This window comes from Rhipicephalus sanguineus, chromosome 2 (genome assembly GCF_013339695.2).
Source record: "Rhipicephalus sanguineus isolate Rsan-2018 chromosome 2, BIME_Rsan_1.4, whole genome shotgun sequence".
Taxonomy (NCBI): Eukaryota; Metazoa; Arthropoda; class Arachnida; order Ixodida; family Ixodidae; genus Rhipicephalus; species Rhipicephalus sanguineus.
This window is the reverse complement of record NC_051177.1, coordinates 188,598,715-188,621,710: the sequence shown is the minus strand read 5'-3', so window position 1 is coordinate 188,621,710 and position 22,996 is coordinate 188,598,715. Positions and strand designations below refer to the sequence as shown.

The 22,996-nt window shown below is 44.0% G+C and overlaps 1 protein-coding gene across 1 annotated transcript in view; it reads left to right on the top strand.

Moving 5' to 3' along the window:
* Positions 1 to 22,996, top strand: part of LOC119383932 (ubiquitin-like modifier-activating enzyme 1) — a 233,146-nt gene that overhangs the window by 6,582 nt on the left and 203,568 nt on the right. Inside the window, exons 3-7 of the mRNA XM_049413008.1 lie at positions 3,790 to 3,958; positions 4,902 to 5,036; positions 14,083 to 14,189; positions 16,846 to 16,936; positions 17,749 to 17,881. Of these exons, the coding sequence (XP_049268965.1) occupies positions 3,790 to 3,958; positions 4,902 to 5,036; positions 14,083 to 14,189; positions 16,846 to 16,936; positions 17,749 to 17,881 (635 nt within the window). The remainder of the gene's footprint in view (positions 1 to 3,789; positions 3,959 to 4,901; positions 5,037 to 14,082; positions 14,190 to 16,845; positions 16,937 to 17,748; positions 17,882 to 22,996) is intronic.

Below are 22,996 nucleotides of genomic sequence, written 5' to 3'. Positions count from 1 at the left end.
TCCACACAGTCGTGCAAGACAACAGCAGCACTGACGGTGATGAACACGTTTTCATGACTTCCTCTCACTGTCAGGCAGTCACCACATCTCCACAAGTGGACGTCAAAGTCGATGGTGAGACCATCCGTTATACAATTGACACATGTGCTACTGTGTCTGTTGTCAGTTCAAATTGCTTGAAAAATCGCTCGGGCAAGGGAACACTGACCAAGACATCAATGAAAGTGTTTGCTTACGGGTCTAATCCACCTCTACCACTACTTGGAAAGCTGGACGTTGTCATGACCCACAGGGAGCGCAGTAGCCACGAGGATCTCTTATGTTGTGTCTGGGAACTGCACACCGTTGCTCAGTTTCTCTGCTGCATCTCGTCTAGGACTAGTCCAGATCACATTCACATACAGTCTGGAAGAGACTGCAAACAGATTGGATCCAAGAGTGGCCTACCCAGATCTGTTCACTGGAGTTGGCTGTCTTAGGGACTTCTAAGTGCATCTTCATGTGGACCCCTCTGTTCAACCAGTAGCACAACCTCACAGACGCATCCCCTTTTCCATGCGAAAACCACTAGAGGATGAGCTTCAAAGGCTGCAGTCCCTCGAGTCCCTCACCGAGAAAGCTGAAGGACCAACCCCTTGGGTATCTCCAATTGTGGCAGTGCCGAAGCCACATGACCCTGAGCACATTCGAGTGTGTGTCGACATGCGCTGTGCCAATGAGGCCATCCAGTGTGAGAGAGACGTCACACCAACGGTGGATGACATCCTTGTTGCTTTAAATGGCTCTGTCATATCGTCCAAAGTTGATCTGAAAGACGGATACCACCAGCCCGAACTGGATGAATCGTCTCGTGTGATCACCCTTTTTTCTACACATGCTGGACTGTTCAGATACAAGAGACTCAACTTTGGAATCAACTCAGCAGCTGAAGTGTTCCAGGACACCACACGACAGGTTTTAGCCAACATTCCCAACGTACTCAATGTAAGTGATGACATGCTGTATGGAAAGACTGAGAGAGAGCATCATGAAGCTTTTAGAGCCAGATACTTTGGTGACTGTGTACGGATGTGGATCATAGCAGGAGGAGAATTTGTTAGTTTTGTCATGTTTGCAGAAAACTTGTTGTCCAACACGTAGCTGGTTGTGACTCGTGTGTCTTCAAACGCCAACGTATTGCCTGTTATACGCTTTCCTATAGGCGTCATTTTGTCTGGCTTCGGAGTAAGTAGGGTTGTGAGTACCAGAAGTGAGCGTTGGAAGAAGATTCTTCATGGGTCTCCCAAAGAGGAGTTCAAACGATGACTTTCCAGTGAGCTCCATTCGTTCCTGTTAGCTTGTCGGTCAACACCCCATGGTTCCACTGGAAAGTCACCGTTTGAACTCCTCTTTGGGAGACCCACGAAGAATCTTCTTCCAACGCTCACTTCTGGTGCTGACAACCCTACTTACTCCAAAGTGAGACAAAATGACGCCCATAGGAAAGCGTATAACAGGCAATACGTTGGCACTCGAAGACACACAAGTCACAACCAGCTGCGTGTTGGACAACAAGTTTTCTGCAAACATGACAAAACTAACAAATTCTCCTCCTGCTATAATCCACATCCGTACACAGTCACCAAAGTATCTGGCTCTCAAATCACGACATCCAGAGATGGAACATCAATTTGTCGTAACGCACATTTCTTCAAAGATGCGAGCACTGTTCAAATGAATTAAGCAACACCAGACCAAGACCGACCAGCCGGATCTGGATGATACAGTAGTGCCAAGCCACGGTGCAGCTCCTCCTGACCAAGCCATACCTTCACCTCTCAGGACTACCTCTCAGCGGTATCCTCAACGAAACCGGCAACGACCTGGTCACCTGAAGGACTTTGTGTTGTGTGTTCAAAAGTGAACATGTAATTTTATTTCCCTAGGGGGATGTAGTGTCGATACATAGTGTATGTTGAAATGTGGTAAGGCAACCCTGGGCAGTCGCCGAGCGATCAAGATGGCTGCTACGTAGTGTAAAATAAAGCTGTGTGCTTTTCCCGCTCAATCGGCCTACTCTGTTGTGTTATTGAAAGTACAGTACATTACAAGGGCGCTGGGTTTTTTTCGACAAATGGAATATCCTGGCCACATAGAGCTTTGTTGTAAAAGGAAATGAAGTTTGTTAAATCATGTAGTCCCTCGTTGAATGCACTTTCGAACACTTTCTTGGAAGCTTGATTTGAAGCGGATCTCCGTCTTCCAGGAAACCCGGCACATGTGCAAGAGACAGTGTGGGAGCATTGCAAGAATGCTCTTGCTACAGCACAGAGAGGCCTCAGAAAGAGGAAAGGTAGCATTGGAGGAGGTTGGCTTTTCGAGGCTAGCTAAGTGATGTCATGTTGCACCTAGCAATACAATTGATCGAGAAGAAAAAGAACCTGACTTTTGCCTTAGAGTTTTCTTAGGGGAATGCGTTAGGGACAGTGTGACTCTTAAGCATTGAGGCACTGTTGTACGTTGTGGCATTTGTCTACCACATCTGCTGATAATGACATAGATGTATTTGGAGTGTTATTTCATAAAGTACAATTTTATTGATCCAGTATTGTGTTTATTTGCTAGTGTTGAAAATAATCGCTGAAAAGGTCATTTCAGAATACTCAACTGTGTGACACGTTTATTTATACATTATAGAGTGAAATATGTTGTTCCTGAGATGATTTTCTCCATGAGATTTGCAATTAATCAAATATTTCTAGCTTTTCATAAGAGCCCCGTAATAATTATTCAGGTGCTTGAATGCAAGTGCAAGTTGTTTTGCCAGTGTAATCCAGGATTTGAGATTAGCTGCTTCAGAGTGCTCCCGGATACAAAATTACCTGTTCCAAGATGCTCCAAGATGGAAATTTTTGTTGCCCCAAAGTGCTCCAAAAGGAAAATTTTGCTGCTTCGAAAATTGTTCCAAATCAGAAGTCCTCAGCAGCATCACTGAATTGCGCTATGCCAAATAAGTAAATGTTTGATTGATGGAAGCAATTAGGCTTAAATTGGCACATATTAGTGCCGTTTTTCTTTATAAACAAGAATGCATAAATTTATGTTGTATTTAGGGCACATGGAAGTGATGCGACCGATGCCCAAACATCATCTTCATTCTTTTAATGTCCCATGCGACCACCTTTGTTTTCTTTCATATACACGATTTCTCCTGGCTGATAAAAAAACTATCGCTTGTGTAGAGCACAGTTTCTTAGCTTCAACAGAGTTTTTTGTTTTTTTTAACTCAACCGCTCTACCATGGTGCTGGGCTAGTCATTTGGTTGTGCATTGAAAATGGCAATGTAATTGATTCACTGTTGTTGGTTTGGGCTGTTATTTCTTGCCGTGACGTAGATACATAGTGAGCAGCCTGCTCAGTTGCGTGCAACGCACTACCTTGAAGAGGCACGTAGGGCACAGGTAGAGTCCACTGTAAGACGAAGGTGGCCACGTGGGCTAAAGAAACGTAGATGTTTGTGCATTTCTTGCATCGTTTCTCTGTGTCCTTCTAAATTAAACAATTTGCAAGTCATTGCTTGTTCAATTATTCGAATTTGTCCGAATATTCACCTTTCTAAATGCACATTCGAACGTGGCTAAATATTCGGGAAAATTTGGATATGCATTTTTCATGATGAATATGCTTCGAAGAAGGAAAATATTCTATTCATATTAGAAATTTAGACTGTTTCTCACCCCTAGTTTAAACTGATTTAGTTTTTCACTTTGGCGTCCCTATAAGAAGATCATGTGGTGCATCTTTCACAGCTACGTGCTTGGGCAAGATGCCATGTTACGCATGGCACAGTCGGATGTGCTGGTGTGTGGAATGGGAGGACTGGGCGTGGAGATTGCCAAGAACATCATTCTGGGTGGCGTCCATTCGGTCACCATTCATGACGAGGCCCTGTGCACGACGCTTGACCTGTCAACGCAGGTTGGGATGTTTATTTTTGTCATTTGTGCCATATTTGTGTAGTCATAGAAGTTGGTGTTGAATATTCTACATAACGCTACCTTTAGCTGTTTTTATCATGTAATTCTTACAATACTTAGATCTGTGTGTTGTACATGTGCAACTAATGATAAAACCACACAATTGGCATTAATATTTATATTTAATTTCTCCTAGCTCGTCAGTGCCCTAATTTACAATGGTATTGGCTCGTTTGGGCATGTTGCTGAATGCCTGACCGCCTTCGCTAGTGATATATCCATCATCAGGATTGGCTGGGATTCGCTTTTAACAATGCTAACCTAAGTGCTCCTTTTTTTTCCCCATGCATAATGGCGCAACGCAACATTTCCTTAATATTTTGTGTGAGCATGCCTCAATTTTTTATTTGAGGAAGATGAAGCATTCAACCGAGCAACTCGAATGTATATGATTGAATGAATGAATGGAGATATTCATTTCCCTAAAGGGGTGGCTCTCGGTCGCTCTTTACAACTGGGTAAGGAAGAGTTTGGGAATTAGCTAAGGAAGAAACACCTTCAGTCTTTACTTTCCTGTTATGTGGACTTGCGTTCAGTACATGTTTAATTTGGTCGCTTCCCTACGAACCAGTCGACTTATTCTACACCACACGAGTCAGGCTACCTTGACTACAGTGTTGTGATGGTTTTCTCTGCTTCTTTAGTACGTTGGGCAGCTCCAAATGAGGTAGCGTAAATCTGCTCCGCAAAACTTCCTCTATCTGTAGTGGGTGAAAGTATTTTCAATCAGATTTAAAATGTCATTTGGGACTTGGCTGACAACAGGTTAAGCTCATATCATTTGATGCATGCCTTGGAATACTGCTGCATGCCCCCATAGAATAATGCACTGCTATGTGTAATGTTTGCATTGCTTGCATTGTGATGTTTTGTACGTTTTGCAGTACTACCTTAGCAAGGAAAGCCTGGGTGAGAACAGAGCCACTGCTTCCAAGGCATCACTGGCACGACTGAACCAGTATGTGCGTGTGGAGGCCCATACGGAGCCCCTGAGCGAAGAGTTCTTGAAGCAGTTCAGTGTGAGTGGCTTTGTTTTAAGCTAACACCTGAGTGATACCTTATGTGTGTTATATCAGTTCTTAAGCACACTTAAGAAAAACATGCTTGTGGTGTGGTTTTCAGGGATTCCACTCCTGCGCCAACTGCGCCAAATTGGATTTACTGCGCTATCCTGATAATATCAATGGAAATTGCGCCAGAGTCGGGTTTGGGGGCACCTATCACCGGCAGTCACACTGCCCGTGTGTCATAATGTGCAGCGTGATCTTGGGGCTGCCAAAGTCGCAATCATGGACCAGGAATTTTGTGCTGAATAAACAGCGCTCGCGCATGCATCCCGAGTAAGCCAACATGCCATGCTCGGTGCCTACTCATTTTCTGTTGTGCAAGTCGGCTCGATGGCAAAACGTGCTTTCTGCAGAGGCTCATGACGTCCAGGCCAATTGGTAGCGAGATAGTGTGGCGGCTATTCTTCGGTGAACGTCGTCTGTTCCAGAAATGCTACTGATCGATGTTACAGTGTAGCACGGCACATAATTAAGGCAGTGTTCTGTAATAACTACGCGTGTGCCACTATAATGTTTGTCACTTCTGTTTCTGGACATCACGTACTGAAGTCTGCAGGGAACGCTAGCAATATGTAGATATGTGGAACAATATCAAATTTTCCGTGCTTTGCGTCCATGGAAAAGCATGTGAACGGTGGGAATGCATTGACACTTTTCCTCAAATATGCTTTATCCATGTATCTTCATCAAGAAAAGCTTTTTCGTAATTCCTTCCACCAGCACATTCGGGGTTGTTATCGCTCTTGCGGTAAATACTCCCCTAAAAGGCCCTGCGCTTTTGAGCTTGTGTGCTAAGATCCCAATTCGAATTTCTTGCTTGCTTTTTTAAAAATGTCATCTCATCAATAAAAGCATGCTTCCTGATTGTAGCTGCCACAATTCAGTTTTAATATGTGCAGCTGTTAGTAGCGGGCCCGTCGCTGACGGCTCCGGTGTATGAAGGCCCACTGTGATGCGGCTACGCCATGTTACATGTCCGCCCCAGGCTTTCCAGGGTCAATAGCTGACGGTTATAAAAAATCACAGTTTCGCTTAAGGTAGAAGCAATGAATGTGATACTACCAACAAAGTGTGTTGTTATACTAAGTAAGGCTAGCAGATAACTCTTTTGGATCCGATCTCGCGTAACTCAACAAAACGCTGGTTTAAGAGAATAGGGCTGTCAGTTTTCTAAACGTGAAGTAAACGTTGAGAGCACAGCAAGTTTACGAGCCGTCTCCTGATGCCTCAAGATAGCTCGCACCAGCGGCTGCGCCCTTTAAGCGATGCAGTTCCCCCCTCCCCTCCCCTAGCGTCCCTTCATGCTCCTTACGAAAGACGGGCGGGGCGTTTCCATCTCTGTTTGATGAACAGACAGCAGGCTTCGCAAACTGGATGATGTTATTGCATGCACCCTCCGCGTGACGGAGACGGCCAGCTCGTTTCATCACCGCTTCAGCCACATTCGTCGCCAGTGCTTGCGAGCTTTTGATCGCGGGTAGAACATACGATGCGCAGGGCGATGTTATCAATTTGGACTTTATACAGAAAGTGATGGTGATGGCAAGAACCCATCTAGGGTGTCCATATAACCGCAATGAAAAGAAAAAATATTGAGCCATTGCACTCTCTGAGATGGATGATCAGTGAAGCTGTTTAGCACACTGCACAGAGGTGACATAATGGAGCTAGGTCATTTTGGTATGTAAGGCCAGCTTGTTTAGGCCAGGCTGTTAATGTTCAATACGCAATATTAATGCGAAATCTTTGATGCCTCATCGAACACGAAAACTGGCTGCCGGCGCCAGCGGCAGCAACACAAGCAATGCAAAAAATCATCACGTGATGTCATCATGAAGTCATAAATGCCAAAAGTTGTGATGTCATCATGATGTCATATACCATGAATGAAGGAAAGGAAATGATTCTTAAGGGCTCGTTTATCTTTGTTAGACACAATATTAATGAGAACTAACAGACAATAATGCCAAGGAAAGTATAGGGGGTGTTATGTGTAGTATTTAGAATATAAATGTCAAGAAAGTAAAGTGGACGAAAAGATAACTTGCCGCCGGCAGGGGCCGAACCTGCGACCTTCGAATAACGCGTCCGATGCTCTACCACTGAGCTACGGCGGCGGTCATCCTCTCGTCCACTTTGTGGGGTATACATGTGCATTTAAGCCTAGGAGTGTTAGTCAGCGCCAATCGCAACCATGGCGGCGAGTGTGGAACACTTCTTTCTGCCTGTTGGCGTCACGTAGCACGTGATCTTTTTATGAGCTGGCAGCAGACCAATAATCCCTCGCATACTTACCTGAAGGCATCAAGTCTGCCAGGACCGAGACCCTCGCTATGAATGAAGGAAAGGAGATGATTCTTAAGGGCTCGTTTATCTTTGTTGGACACAATATTAATGAGAACTAACAGACAATAACGCCAAGGAAAGTATAGAGGGTGTTATGTGTAGTATTTAGAATATAAATGTCAAGAAAGTAAAAATGGATGAAAAGATAGCTTGCCGCCGGCAGGGACCGAAGTCACATGATAACGTCATCACATGACATACTGTTGAAACCCGCAATAACGAAATCGGCGGGGAAAGCACAAAATTTCGCTCTTGTGGGAATTTCGTTGGTGCGAGAACGCGGCAGAAAAGACATGGAATTTACAAAATCACATTTTATTTCCAAAAGTCAGTAAGTTTGCTTTGGCGGGCCTTACCATGCAGCAGTTTCATACCTCTCGATTGGGAATCACGTTTGCCACGGCACAAAGTTCGCCCCATGCACTGGTCAGTGACGGCGGCACTGCACTGTCGCCAGTACCGTCATCGAGTGCGTCTACAGGCGAACCTTGTTCTGGCTCCGCTGGATCAGCACAGAATCGTGGACAGCGAGCTGCACGCAACGCCGAATTCTTCGGCGATGTCCAATTTTTTCCTGCCCTTTTCCACCTCACTGATGATTGCAGCCTTAACTTCCTGCGTAATGAACTTCCGCTTTTTCGTTGGAGGCGGCGTCTTCGCAGGCATCGAAATAGGACGAAGCATTCGCAACACACAGTTCACGTTGCACCAAGCGACCAAGCGAACGCTCCACAATTGGCTCCACACACGTGACCATGTGCGCGCAAAGCTGACAAAGCCAAGCACTGAGCCAAGTCAACGAACGAAACTCCATGAGGAATGTAGATTTGGCTACGTAGTACGCGATAACAAGCAGGTGTTTCGGCAAGCCATCATCATCACCATTGTCGCCAGCTTTATGTTTTTTTGTAAACAGTGATGGCGGCTGCTTCTCAAGTGCGCTGTAGCGATAGTTTTGTACAATTTAAGTGTAGCATGAATGCATTTCAGCAGTTTTCGAATGTAGTTAATGTTGCGAGAGTAGATTATTTTGTGCCCTCGTGTTTCAAAAATTTCGTTAATGAGGGACTGGGGTATGAATATCTTTCGTAGTTGCGAGTTACGAAATGCATTGACTTCTATGGGCGTTTGCCGGTGCTCTGAAAATATTTCGTTGCGGTGAGAATTTTGTTCCCTCGGAATTTCGTTATCGCGGGTTTCGACTGTAGTCTCCTTGCACTGCCTCCATGGTCGGTGCGCCGATCACTTATGAGGTGCGGGAAGCTTGCAGTGCCTCTAATTCTGGAGGTGGTGTAAAACAACGTTAGGTGCAGAAAGCTTTCAGAGGGAGACGGGGGAGGATCAATACAGTGAGTGAAAAGAAAAATAAGATGGCTTTTGATTTGAGTTGTCTGAGGTGAATGCATAAGTTACCCTGTGATATATTTTTGGACTGCTCCCTAGAGGGCACTAGGAGATTTTCGACGAACAAACGAAATTGCCTAGCCATATTTGCACCTAAAAAGAAGTCCAGGGGGTGCTGCGAAGTTAGGCAATGCTGCAAAGACGGCGGTGGTAAGACGGTCCATGTGCGGATTGTTGCTGCTGGAAATACTGTGTTCAGAGATTGCGATGTGAAAATGTGGTGTTTTGTCAAAGATGAGAGTGTACTTGCTGCCGAGTACACCATTTTGGTTGTCGCGAAGGACAAGATTGATGATAACATAAATGTTGTTGCACTGTTCCTGTAAACGTCTGGCATGAATTTGGGTGCACAAGAAATCCCGGTGCGGCTGCAAAGTGTTTTTGTTGAGCCTGTGATCTCCGTTGGCCAATCCTCCTGCACTGCTGGCTCTTTAGCAAAGTGCAGACGTGTATCAGCCATTTTCATCTACTGCTAGGGAAGTACTGGTGTGGTGTTATGGGCTGTGTTGATCAGCAAGGCAGACAAACTGTTCGGCAGTGTTTTGAAGGTAGATGGACTAACGCACTCGTTAGTTGCCAGTGGGTATCGTTTATCAAATGCTGATTGCCTAGAGCATCACAACACGTCACCATTTTGCAGCGACTATGTCAGCTAGTTACTTCGTCACGTCCTTGTATAAATGTGTTCAAATCCAAAGAATGAGGTGGTGACGGTACACCGAGCTAAATAAGGTTATATCTACAAGAAGAGGTGGATAGAAACAATGACCACTAAATGGTGAAGAAATGATCGCAGGAAACTTGTTCACCATTTTTTGCACTGTGCAGAGCCTTATTGATTTGTCTGTCTGTGCGTATGCGCGTCAGCTTATCTGCATACGTGAGCGAAATTGCGGTGCCCGCAAATTCAGCTTACCTGCTTGCTAGAGCAGTGTATCATTATAGGTAGGTGTAAATTGGCCCTTTCCTAGCTCCCTGAAGCCTACAGTGAGACATCAGGCAGGCTATACCAATGTTACTAGATTAGGTTGGGCTATACCACTTACACGTGCCCGCAAGTCAAGGAAATTGAGCACGCAACATCTAACGAGCAAGGCTCAAAGCTGCTATACGTCATAATATAGCAAGCATCTCGGGCCTGCCTTGACGCCACGTAGCTAGTACGCTGACATTAGTACTACGAATATTTCAATTTTGCCCGCCGCTGTGGTGCAGTGGTTACAGTGCTTGGCTACTGACCCGAAAGACGCGGGGTCGATCCCAGTTGTGGTGGTCGCATTTTGATGGGGGTTGCACAATTTCAGAACCCCAGCTGGTCAAGATAATCCGGAGCCCTCCACTATGGCGTCTCTCATAGGTTGTATCACTTCATGACGTTCCCATAAATCGCTTCTGATACATTCCAGCTGATCTTTAGGATTCGTTGATGCCATTCGAAAAGTGCAACAAATTTAGCACAGCGGCGTATTACTTGTTCCTGAAGTGCCAAGAACAAACGACCATCGTCGGGTAACTTTGCTGATGCGGAGGCTGGTCGCTTATGCCGTTCTTCACCATTCACTCAGAAAACGGAAACTTGTGAAGAGATACTATCCCATTATCCTCGCCACGTGCTCAGTGAAATACAGAAAAACTGCTTTGGAGTGCATTTTTTTGCTTTCCTGACGAGGAATCGATCCGTCACAACCGCTTCCGTGCGTGCGAAAGTGAGTGTCGTCTGCTACATGGACCTCAATAGCCTGCTTCGTGTTGTCTCCGCTAGGTGGCGTATGGACTCAAATTATTTGCGAATACAGCTTCGCTGTAAAAGGAAAACGAAGTTTGTTATATCATGTAGTCCCCCATTGAACGCACTCTCTGACACCTTCGCGGAAGCTCGACTTGAAGGGGATCTCCATCTTCCAGGAAACCTGGCACATGTGCAAACGATAGTCTGGAAGCACTGCGAGAATGCTCTTGCTTCAGCAAAGAGAGGCCTCAGAGAGAGGAAAGGGAGTGTCGGAGGAGGTTGGCTTTCTGAGGCTAGCTGAGTGCTGTCATGTTGTGCCCAGCAATGCAATCAGTCGAGAGGAAAACATACCTGGCTTTCGCCCTGAAGTTGTCTTAGGGGAATGCATTAAGGTCAGTGTGACTCTTTAGCATTGAGGCACTGTTGTACGTTGCGGTGTTTGTCTGCTACTTCTGCTGATAACCACATAGATGTATTTAGAGTGTTATTTCATAAAGTGCAATTTAATTGATCTGGTACTCCGTTTATTTGCTAGTATAGAAAATAACCACTGAAGAGGTTATTCCAGCACACTTGACTGCATGAATTCCTTATTTTTGCATTATTTATTGAAATATGGAGTGCTCCTGAGATGTTCTCCATGAGATTTGCAATGAATTGAAATATTTCTAGCTCTTCATAAGGGTCCCGTAATAATTAGTCAGGTGCTTGAACGTAAATGCTACTTGCTTTTCTAGTGTACTTGCAAGATGTGAAATTAGCTGCTTCAGATTGCTTCCAAATGCAAAATTACCTGCTCCAAGGCACTCCAAGATGGAAATTTATGCTGCTCCAAAGTGCTCCAAAATGAAAATTTTTCTGCTCCAAGAATTGCTCCGAATCAGAAGTCCTCAGTAGCATCACTGGATTTCCACACCTGCGGCAATCTGTTCACATCTTTGGCTTAATTGGTATTTCTAATCATGCCCTAAATATTCCACTTGTAATGTGCAACAAGAAAACACATTATTTATGGCCTGATTAGAGCCAGCATCGCACATACCAATGCACAGTGAAACCCCTTCTTCATCACCAGCTGTCTACGAGCAGTGGCACTGCAGCGAACGCACGAAGAACTAGGCTCGAGACGCCGCTTAGGTGCCACGCAACAGGCTGCACCTTTTTTTATATAGCGGCCATGCCAATATGACCTCCGATGTCTAAAAACTTTACTAGCAATCCTGAAGAGCTGTTTATGAAGTTGCTACGGCCCTGAAAAGCTATGAACATTACAACGCCAGTTGGTGTGTTGCCCTGTCTCATATTTATGAGAAGTCCCCTCAAGTTTTAATTATCAAGAGTATACTGTACATGCGTAAAGAGCTCAGAACAGAAGAAAGGAATAAATCACTCACATAAAATTGTATTAATAATAATAAAATCATTAAAAATGTTATGATCAATGTGTCGGAACGGAATGAAAAAAAATGAGATTTTTGACGAGAACAAAAACGTAACTGAAACTTTATCTATTATTTCGTTCTGGAGTGAAACCAAAATTCTTTAAATCGTTTTTCGGTTCACGAGAAAACTTGGCAATCCGGAACAACTGAGGTCATGCAACATGAGCAATTATCTATATTTCAGGGTGCAATATTAGCACGTACCTCAGGCAGGAATGCCAAAGCAAACATATATTGAAATTGGGCAGAAAACGAAAACAGTGGCAACCAGAGATGTTTATATTAACGCAAGTGGACTTTTGCCTGCCTGTCACACAGGTCAGCATGGAGAGGGCATTCTCGACGCAGAAGTTCGTTGCAGCAAAAGCTGTTATGAGATCACAACAGCCGATTTCGGCGCTGTCAGCTGCCGCTGGTGTCCGTAACCGCTATCGTATGAAATGAGAAAAAATGAAATGAGAAGGGAATTTCTAGGATCTGATGGGATTTGAACCCACGCCCTGTGGTCAAGTATTCTACCACAGAGCCATGCTGGTGCTTGAAACTCCTTCGCAAAAATACTCTATACAGGTGTCATGTCGGGCAAGGAATCGTGTTAACATATGTAATATATAGAGATGGGCGAATATTCGGGCGTTTTGAATATTCGAACGAATATTAAAGTATTCGAATTCGCTTCGATACAAATTTAGATTATACAAAATTTCTAAGTATTCGAAATGATCGAATATATGTATGTTTGACTGCACAGAACCCCCTGTAAAGGTGGTTTCACTGCAGCGTCCAATTGTTGTACCGTGAAACTACCCATCCAGGGAAAATCTGCACTTCTGCGAAGCCACACTTCAAGGTTAAATGTACATATTTTTTTAAGTTTAAAAGCGTGTTATATGGGCTTATATGGGCTAAGTATAGTAATTTTTAAATTTTAACGTATTTTACCACTTATAACTTGCACCCTACTGCTATTCAAATCTTTATACTATACTAGGCTGCTTCCACTTCATTTCAAACCAAAAAAGTGACCTTCACTCATACCTAGTTCCAATTCTCAAAAACATTGTGCAAGGGTCATGACAAAAACGCTCATTTTTTATAATAATATGCGCTATATACTATTTGAACTATTCAATTCGAAATTATTCGACCAAATCACTATTCGCTTCAGATTCGCTTCGAACCTCAAATTTACTATTTGCCCACCCCTAGTAATATAGCGTGGCAGAAGAGTAAAATAACAACTTGGCATCACACAATGCGAATTGCACAACAAATCAGTCGTTGAATGCTTCCAACCCACTACAAATGGCTCAGCCATAATTCTTCGTTATCAGTCACAACACAAAGTGCACATCATGCCTTACAGATGTGTAGTGGGTACCACGATTTTCCGAAGATTGACGAAAAATGGTATACTGGGTGCTACCCTACTTCAGAAAAATTACGATGGTTTATGGCATAGTGGGTACCTTGCCATGTGTACTTGTATAGTTGCCCTAAGATGGTCAACAACGGGCTCTAGAAAGGCCGCTCTTCCAGCTTTCGCTGTGACTGTGCTGCGTGTTCCGCACAGCCCATTTGATTTTTTTATCAAAACAGCGGTCTCGCACATCTCAGAGTACACTCGATGACCTGCTGCTTCTGAGATCGTGCTCACTGCTTTGATGCAAAGCATTGAGCCCGCTAAAAAAACTTGTAATAGACTTTTGTGAAATTACATATTATGACTTTGAAGGGTACTGGTTTGTGCTAGTTGGTAGGAATTCGTGGTACAGTTACTTCCGCTCCTTTGAAGAACATGGGAAGAAAGTGTACCACAAATCCAATGTTCTTTTTATGATTACTTTAACTTCAAATTTTTGAATACAAATAAAAACTGTTACGAATCGTTACAGAAGTTTTTTTGGTTTCGCTCCAGAACGGAAACGGAACAGAACTTTTTGCGGTGGAACGAAACTAAACATTTTGTTTCGACACCCTGGTTATGACTGTTAATATGATTTCATGTTATATATTTGGCGGTGAATGCAAGCTTGAGTTATAACCAAACGGTTGTTTTTTTTTTGCGTTTTCCCAGGTGGTGGTGTTGGTGGACACTCCGCTAGACAAACAAGAGGACATTGGTGCCTTTTTACATGAAAACAATATTTCCCTGATTGTGGCTGATACCCGGGGTCTAGCTGGGTACGTTCTGCAGCCAAGAACACTTCTCACTTATGCTATAATGGAGTTTACTCTCTCTAATTCTTCATGAATAATTTAGGTGGAATCATGAGCTTGTTGTCTGTGTATATGTGAGAACATCATTGACATTACGTGGAAGACATTATAGGGGTATAACAGCAGACAGCCGACATCAATCAATATTAGCCAGCATTTACCATCATTCACCTGTGTTAGTCAACATTAGCGGTCAGTCGTCCATATTTCGTCAACCTCAGCTAGTGATAACTAGCTAGTGCTAGTACTCTGATATTTGATATGAGAGGAAAGAATACCACACCCTCACCCTACATTAACCCTTTGAGGGTTGAATTTTTTGTGAAAAATAGTCCAGAAATGTGTAATTTTTTTATTGCTGAAATAACTTCTTCAGGTGATTCTATTTAAGAAAAAAATTGCCAAAAATTTTTTTGCGTGACCATAAAGTGACAGAAACATCATTTTTGTTGTTACGTACACATGGTTTATTTGTAGTAACATAAAGCAAAATCCTAAAAAGAAAGCACTTTTACGGTTTTTTATAAATAAAAATTATGCATTGTATTAAACATAGCTCACAGACATACAAAAATAAGTGCACCAGAGTACTTTTTTGGTAAAAAATGTTTGTGCTCTAGCACTAAAATCTTTTCAGCGTGTGATAGTCTTTGAAGCATGGCCTTCAGATGTCGCACCTTGATCATCATCGGAGTCTGAACTTGTCAGAAAATCCTAGTCTGATGAACTGAAATCCAATGAGCTTCTGATTCGACACTTGGGGAATAGTCAGGATTGGAAGAATCGCCACTCGACTCACTAGCAGCAGAGCAACCGGCGCACGCTTCCATAGCGTAAGAGAACTGCGTGAGTGAGCGTATGGAAGAAAACTCTATGGTTGTGCGCCCATCTGAAAAGCAAAACGAGTGAAAAAGCTATAGTAATCATTCATCTTACTGTTGGTGATTAGTTTTTCTGAATCCCCAAAACACGAAACGCAACCACGGCTGTGTCATTTGTGTAATTTACTGCCACACAGAAACGGATTTCATCGCACCCCGGGGAGCAATAAACGACAGACACAAGCGGTCACCTTTTGAGAGATTACCGTATAAACGCGTGTAAGGGCCGCACTCTTTTTTCAAGAAATGAGGGCCATTTTTCAGGGTGCGGCCCATACACGCGACATTTTTTTTTTTTAAAGTAAAAACGCACCAGTTAGCGAAGGAAGAGCGTTTATTGCAGTATACGACATTTCTTGCGACATACGTGCTCAATCGTCGTCACTCAGCGAGTCCTCAGACTTGGAGTCCGAGATGAGATGGTGTGCTGCGAAGCGCCGCCACCCCACAAGCAGTCATCTTCCGTGCCATCCAAGCTGTTAGATATCCCGGCAACTTTTAAAACTTCGGGACACAATGTCCGTCGACACCGAGCTCCACGCAGATAGGATCCACCCAAGTACAGTCGCCAAGTCTAGTCCCTTCACACGCAGCATGTCCGTTGTGAGTGCAAGACCATCATTCCGCACTTCAGTCACATAGCGGAGCAAGTCTTCTTCCAAATCAGGAAACTTGCACTGCTCTCCTCGGAAAGCGCGCTTAGTGCTGTTGGTGTTTCGCAAGGCTTCTTTTTGAGCACACTTCTCGTCAACGTCGAATTTTCTGCCGGCGGCACGTTTCCCATGCTCGAGAGCATACTCGATCACCTTCAACTTATAGCCAGCAGTGTAGCTATTCAGGTACTTGCCCATCTTGCCAAAACGTGAACGCCGTGTAGAAAACAAGCTAGCACGAAGGTCATCGCAGAAAACTACAGCAAATGACTGGCTGAACTGCACAAACCGAACAACGCGAACGCCATGCCAAAGTTGGTGATGCTAATGCCGATATGGATAGCGCCGATAGTGCCGATAGCGCGTTTGTATAGAGATATGAGAAGCTAAAGATAAAATCCTGCTTTAACCTTTAGTTGGCAGGTCTATGAATACTACTAATAAAAAAGTTAAAATTTTTAGCCCACTTCACGAACATCTTAACACGAATAAAATCCAAAAATATATATGATGGTTGCATTTTCTTGCGCCATCTATCGACTACGCCTAGAAGCTTACGCGCGCGCGCATTTTGAATACGTATTGGTTGAGGAAAGTGTGGGTGCGGCCCTTATGCGGATTTTTTTTTTTTTTAGAATATGCACTTCAAAAAAACGGGGTGCGGCCCTTACACGGGTGCGGCCCTTACACGCGTTTATACGGTAGAAACCAGACAGCCATCTGCTGCGGGTGCGAGAAGGGATAACCACCCTAAAGACGAAACCAAAACCAGCCACATCACGTGTGCACGTTCTGGTGTGCAAGTGAAAGCCGCCGTGCTGCTTTGGGGGAGGGGGGAAGAACCTGACAGAGAGACATCGTCACATGAAACAAATTCCACGTACTCCCGAAGTGTGGCAGCGCATTCCAAGCTAGAGAAATGATAAAAAAAGCACGTGTTATAAATATACAGGCAATGCTGTACATGTACGGCGAAAACCCTCAGAGGGGTTAATAGCAAGAGAGGGGTGCAGTGGTTGGGCTACACCAAAACATGTTGCATACTTTAGACATTTGTGTCACTGCCTTTGTCCTTTGGTGCTGCAGGCAGATCTTCTGTGACTTTGGTGAGAAATTCAGAATTCTGGACCCAAATGGAGAGGAACCGCTTTCGGTTTCAATTGCCTGTATCACCAAGGTGTGTAAAAGAAAAAAAGGACTTATTTTCTCGGTCTGATTTTACACAAACGCTTTGTGCAGGGTTTCACAGGATATATAGTGTTTGGAACTCTGCTGCTGCTCAAGCTTCCTTGTTTGTTTTTATCAGCCTCATGCTTGTATCCCACATCTTGAAGTTTCTGTGCCTTACCTAATTGCTAAATAATAAAATATCAGAATCAGTGCATAATGTCTACTGCTTGTTGAATTGTAAGGAATTATAAACAATCCAGTAGTTGCTCTCATGCTAGATCAGCTCTTATGTAACAGGGCACACCTTCTGTATCCTACAGGTCATCTTTGCAATCTATCTTTTTGGTTCTCAAAGGTAATTTATTAGTGAAAAAATTTAGTACTTGAAGTACTAATAAAAATATTGCCAAAATGGGAGAATTGCATGTTCCAGTGTTACTCTTACATCCTCTAAATTTCCCCTATATCTGCTGTCACTGTAGCTAAGCATTATAATCCTGCATTTCTTTCTATTCAGATACATTTTCTAAAGCACATAAGGGCTTCGAAGTGACTGCTGATAATGATAATTCTTCGATCATAAAATGCAAAGCTAAAATCTATTGATTATTGGGAGCAGAACATCGATTTAGGCCTTCAAATGCATGTTTCAGAAAACTGAACTATGAGTGAAAGACTTGAACAGCTTCTAAGGCAGACAGTGTCAGCGCATAAAGAGGCACGCGCTGCATTTCCTTTGTTCCTCATGTTCGCGGATGATCACCAACTACTTCTTACAACGTCATGTTGGCATCTTTTTTACTCTGCTTGCCCACAAAGGACACAGAAGGCGTGGTGACCTGCTTGGACCACACGAGGCACGGCTTTGAGGACGGTGACTATGTCACATTTTCTGAAGTCAAGGGCATGACCGAGATCAACAACTGCTCGCCAATGAAAGTCAAAGTGCTCGGTAAGTGGTGACACCTTTGACGTCACTTCATAGCAAACAGTCTGCTGTGGTGGCGAATGCCTCCGCTAATGCAGCATGTTTCACACGCCATATACCGAAGTCTGTGGACGAGTGTGACGAGATATGGTGTCCATGTTAAAAAGACTGGGCCTGCTAACATGGACACACTAGAGTGTCAAGACACCACAAACACCAATTAACAACTGAAAAGTTCACGGCAGCGGCAACTAAGGTAGACATAAAAGCTTACCTGCACATACAGGCAAGAGGCGATACCCCTCAGTCCGGCACGCGTAGTGGTCTACATAAGAGATAACTGTTCAGGCACTTGATTTTTTCTTTATGCAAATTAATCGACGGTTGGCTCATGGATGCGCTACCACTATTATCAATATGCCAGGCCTCAACCATTAGATATGTTTTTTCACAGGGTGTGTACAGGTCCTTGAAATTCTTGAAAACCTTTGATTTTGAAAAAAAGCGTTTTCAAGGCCCTTGAGAGTCCTGTAATTTTTTCCCGTCCTTGAAAATCCTTGAATTTCCTGAGCAGTGCACTCTCATATCGGCATTGCGACCTCCTTAATGTGGTAGATCCACGTGTTGGTCTGACAAATCCCGATTTCAGAAGCAGTAATGCGGCGCGAGCGCACGTGGTTCCATGTTGCAAAACTTCACCGGTAAAAAAAAAGTCAGTTTCGCAGCGAAGGCGAAGCAGTGAATGCAATAGCATGAAATTAGAATATCACATGAAGAACGGCAAGCAACTCGATACTTGCAGCGCACCGCTCAAGCACAAAGGATGCACAAAAAGAACATACAAAGGACTAGTGTGAGCGAACAATTGTCGCATCTAGACTCTTGCAGTGCACTGCTTAAACACAAAGAAGGATGCTCGAAAAGATTGCACAGGTATACACAGGACGAGCATGAAGTAGCAACTGTCACAGTGTTACTTTGTGTTTGAGCAGTGCGCTGCAATTGTCGACTGCAGACAACCCAACACTCTTAGGTATTTTTTTTTCTTGAAAACTGTGGCGCGTAGAGCATGGCTTCTGAGACTGTGCGTCGGCAGGTTTCTCTCCAGCTGTCCCAATCGCATGGACATGGCATAATTTCAGAGGCGGGCGTGGCCAACTCCCCCTCCGCGCCGCGCTGCTCGCCACGGAGGCATCGCCGAGGGCTATTCAAGCGTTGGGGAAGCCGCCGTACCAAAGGCGCGGCTTCGTGCCGCGCTTTTGGTGCGGCTAGGCTAAGGCAAAGAAAAAAATGGTTTCGCGCTATATATGATCTTCCACTGACATGGAAATGACAGCTTATTGTGTACAGCAATAATCATGTTAGGAAACGCACCAACATAGATGTGTATTCAACACGGTGTGCGCACTGTGGTGACATTGAAACGTCCTCTCAGTTGCGCAGAATGCCAGCATCGCATCTACGCAAGGTAACCGCGCAAATGCTCAGTTTAAGCTGCATGAGCGCTTTACAGAGAAATGAGGTCCAGCAACCGCCGAAGAGGGGCACTAACTGAACTGACCAAGCTTGTCACTCAGCATCAGTCATGCTTTCTTCTCGCGATGTCACTGCTGCTGCTGGGTCTGGTACGGCCAGACAGACCTGTGGCGACGGCGAAATCTGTGCTCGCATAGCTTTCCAGCCAGTGACATAGCCAGGGGTGGCTAAAAACCCATGTCGGATCAAAAATGGGCCCCTCCCTCCCCCCGAAAAAAATTGCTGCCTATGGCACTGTTTCCAGCCTTACTAGCACAATGCTTTGCTCTCTCCTGATGGCTTCCTAAGTTTCCCTTCCAAACCACACACACACACACACAAAAAAAAACGCTCAAGAGTGTGCGGCGAGTGCACGGACCTGCAAAATGGCGACCCCGCCACTGGTGCTCCTCGCAGATGACGTCAAGTGCACACCTCCTAATACATTTATTTATCCTTGTATGAGTGAAACATTGCGCTGATTTTTTTGAATATGTTTGGTGAACTTCACCTAGCTTATTCTGGAGGAGAGATCAACTGCTGTTGTAAGAGTTCATTGTGTGTTGTGAGCTTTTTTTTTTTGTACTGTTTGGCACTTGCAAAGTGAGCCAGGCTAGTCATTGTTAACATCATTGTGATGTACATTTATTTATCTTAATAGAAGTGAAATAACACTACATTGGAGGTTTTGAATATATTTGGTGAACTTCAAGCCTTACTGGAGAAATCTCAACCGTTTTTGTAAGCGTTCATTGCGTGTTGTGATCTCGAGAGGTTATCAAGACTAGATGTTTTTGTTATGATTGTGATATTCATTTCTTTATTGTAAGTGCAATAAAATGAGTCATTTTTCAGAATTTTAGAGTAAGAAAATTCCAACTTTGCATGCCGCTTTGAGTCCTTGAAAAAACCTATGACAGGTCCTGAAAAGTCTTTGAATAACCTTGGAATTTTTTATTTGGAACCTGTACGAACTCTGTTTTCATTCCTGTGCCTTTACCAAACTGGGCATTCATCAAATTGTGGTGTGTACTTACACTCTCAACAATGTAAAGATAGATTGATGGTGAGCCTCTGGTTAACAATCTTTTATGTTCCATTAATCTCTGGTTAACACAGTGACCCGGCTGGCCTACGTAGAAACGGCCACAGCTAAATGAAACCTTATACACCACACCTGTACGGCAATCAGTAAATTTGAGGCTTGTGCGAATAGTTAATTTTAGGTTCGAAGTGAATTCGAAGCGAATAGTGATTTAGTCGAATAATTTTGAATTGAATTCGAATAGTAATATCACATATTACTATATAAAGGAAAATGAGCATATTTGTCATGACCCAACTAACCTGCGCAATGGTTTTTAAATATTGAAACAAGGCATGGTTTTTAAATATTGAAACAAGGCATATGCAGATGTCATTCTTTTTGGTTAAAAGAAAGTGGAAGCAACTTTGAATAGTAGCAGGATTTGTCTTTAGGTAGAATGCAAGTGATAACCTGTAAAATATGTTACCGTATTTACTCGAATCTAACGCGCACCTTTTTTCCGGTAAAACGACTCCAAAAATCGCATGTGCGTTAGAATCGAGTACCGAAAAAAAAAAAGAAACTGTTATCATATGCGATCGGCATTTCAAAATGGCCGCCTCCTACGCGCCTTGGCCATTTCTCGTCTGCTGAGGAGATTGTCATACCGTTCTGCGTTCACATTGACGGCATGGAAGTGCCGACTCTAAACACTCGACGAGTGCACCACGATGCCGCATTTAAGAGAATAGTTATTACACGGACGGAAATCGGGCCGTATCGTGGTCGTTCGGAGTTCCCGAAACGTCCGTGCGAGACTGGCGCAAACAGAAGCAGAAGATTTCTTACAGCAAAGCCTCACGAAAAGGTTTCAGTGGACCAAAGCAGCGCTGGTTTCCCGAAATCGAAGAGCGTTGACAGCGACAAGGAGTTGTCCGACAGCGACGAGGACTGATCCATTACGCGACTCGTATCGCCGCCGTAGTGGTGACAGTTTTAGCGGCAAGGCCCGCTTTTTGACTTTTGTTTTACTTTTTTGAAACTTTAGTTTTTTAATACCCACATACTTGTCCTTCTGAATGTGCTAAGTTCGACTCCTATGGACTTTTTTTAAATGCGAAGCATTTCTTAGCGGACCCCAGGCACTTTGAGCGTTTCTATCTGTCTGTCTGTCTGTCTGTCCGTCCGTCCGTCCGTCCGTCCGCTACGTTTGGGTGCTCTCATGATCGCCTCTTTGATTTGGTGTAAACCAAAAGTGGCGGAGGAGGGTTTGACGAATATGTCTGCTCATGACGTGAATAACGTGACAATCCTGTCGCGTACGTCGTCAAACCCTTTCCTCCAGACACGTGTGGCACATACCCGTATACCACGGGCCGCGGAATGCGGGTATGCGCCTCAGGTAATTGACAGTTCGTATCTACCGAGGAAAGGTGAGAACAGACATCGGTAATCAAGGCGTTAAGAAAAACGACATCAGCAGCGTTGACCCGACGAATGCAAAGAATAAAAGTCATGATACCAGCAGGAATCGAACCCAAGCATTCTGCGTGACAGTCGGGCATTCTACCGCAGAGCCACGCCAGGTCTTGACACTGCTTTGGAAAGAGACTGTGCATGCGTAATGACAGTGCAACGTCAATTGTGGTTGCAGTGCTGGTTATCTAATTTCATAACAAAGCAATAAACATCACATATGTACCCCAATGATATGGTCGTCATGCTGGGTTAACGTCAATTGTGGTTCTAGTGTTGGGTCTCTTTTTCAACAATCTGATAAACAGTACATTTGTATCCCTATGATTCATCAAATTATATTCAAACGTTGCCCGACCCCGGAAGAATACGCTAACGAAAGTTACGTATGATATTCACATCATCGCACCGTAAAGTACTTTCGCTTCGATAATACTGGTGTCTGTGCTCTAACGTGAGTGTTGACATTACGTCAGACTATAACTTACCTTTGAAATGCCAGTGTAATCAACATGCCTGGTAAGCCCACGAAGTGCACACAGCTGCTAAACTTTTAAAAAAATCACAGCATATCCACAGAGTGAATGATGATGAGTGGGCGAAGCTGCGGAGGTCCATCGGTAAACCGTGAATCTTCCGTGAAGTCTGCCCAGTGCATCATCACCGACGTGAGATCGGGCGCGCTTATACTAAAGGTTCGATGAGTTATGACGACTTGCAGCTCACTTTAATTTTACATGTACGCTGTGAATTTTCATTGTTTAGAAAACCATTGCTTTAGAAAACATCTGGCGTCTTTCGTTAAGCAGCTGGCGTCTTTTCGTTTTGCTTTAGAAACATCTGGCGTTCTTTCGTTTTGCTTTTAGAAAACATCTGGCGTCTTTCGTTGGTTTATTTCATCAATCAACGGCGTTTTGAACAAAATTTTTATTGTTTAATCACGCACAGGAGAAATCTCACCAGGCACTACCTTGGAGGTAAACAATGGCTGCTAATGGGAATGAGAGACAGAAGAAGTCGGCTTTTAGCTAACACTTACACTTCTACTTCTACTAACGTTTCCTACTGGAACATGCCAATGGCTGCTAATGGGGAATGAGAGACAGAAGAATTCGGCTTTT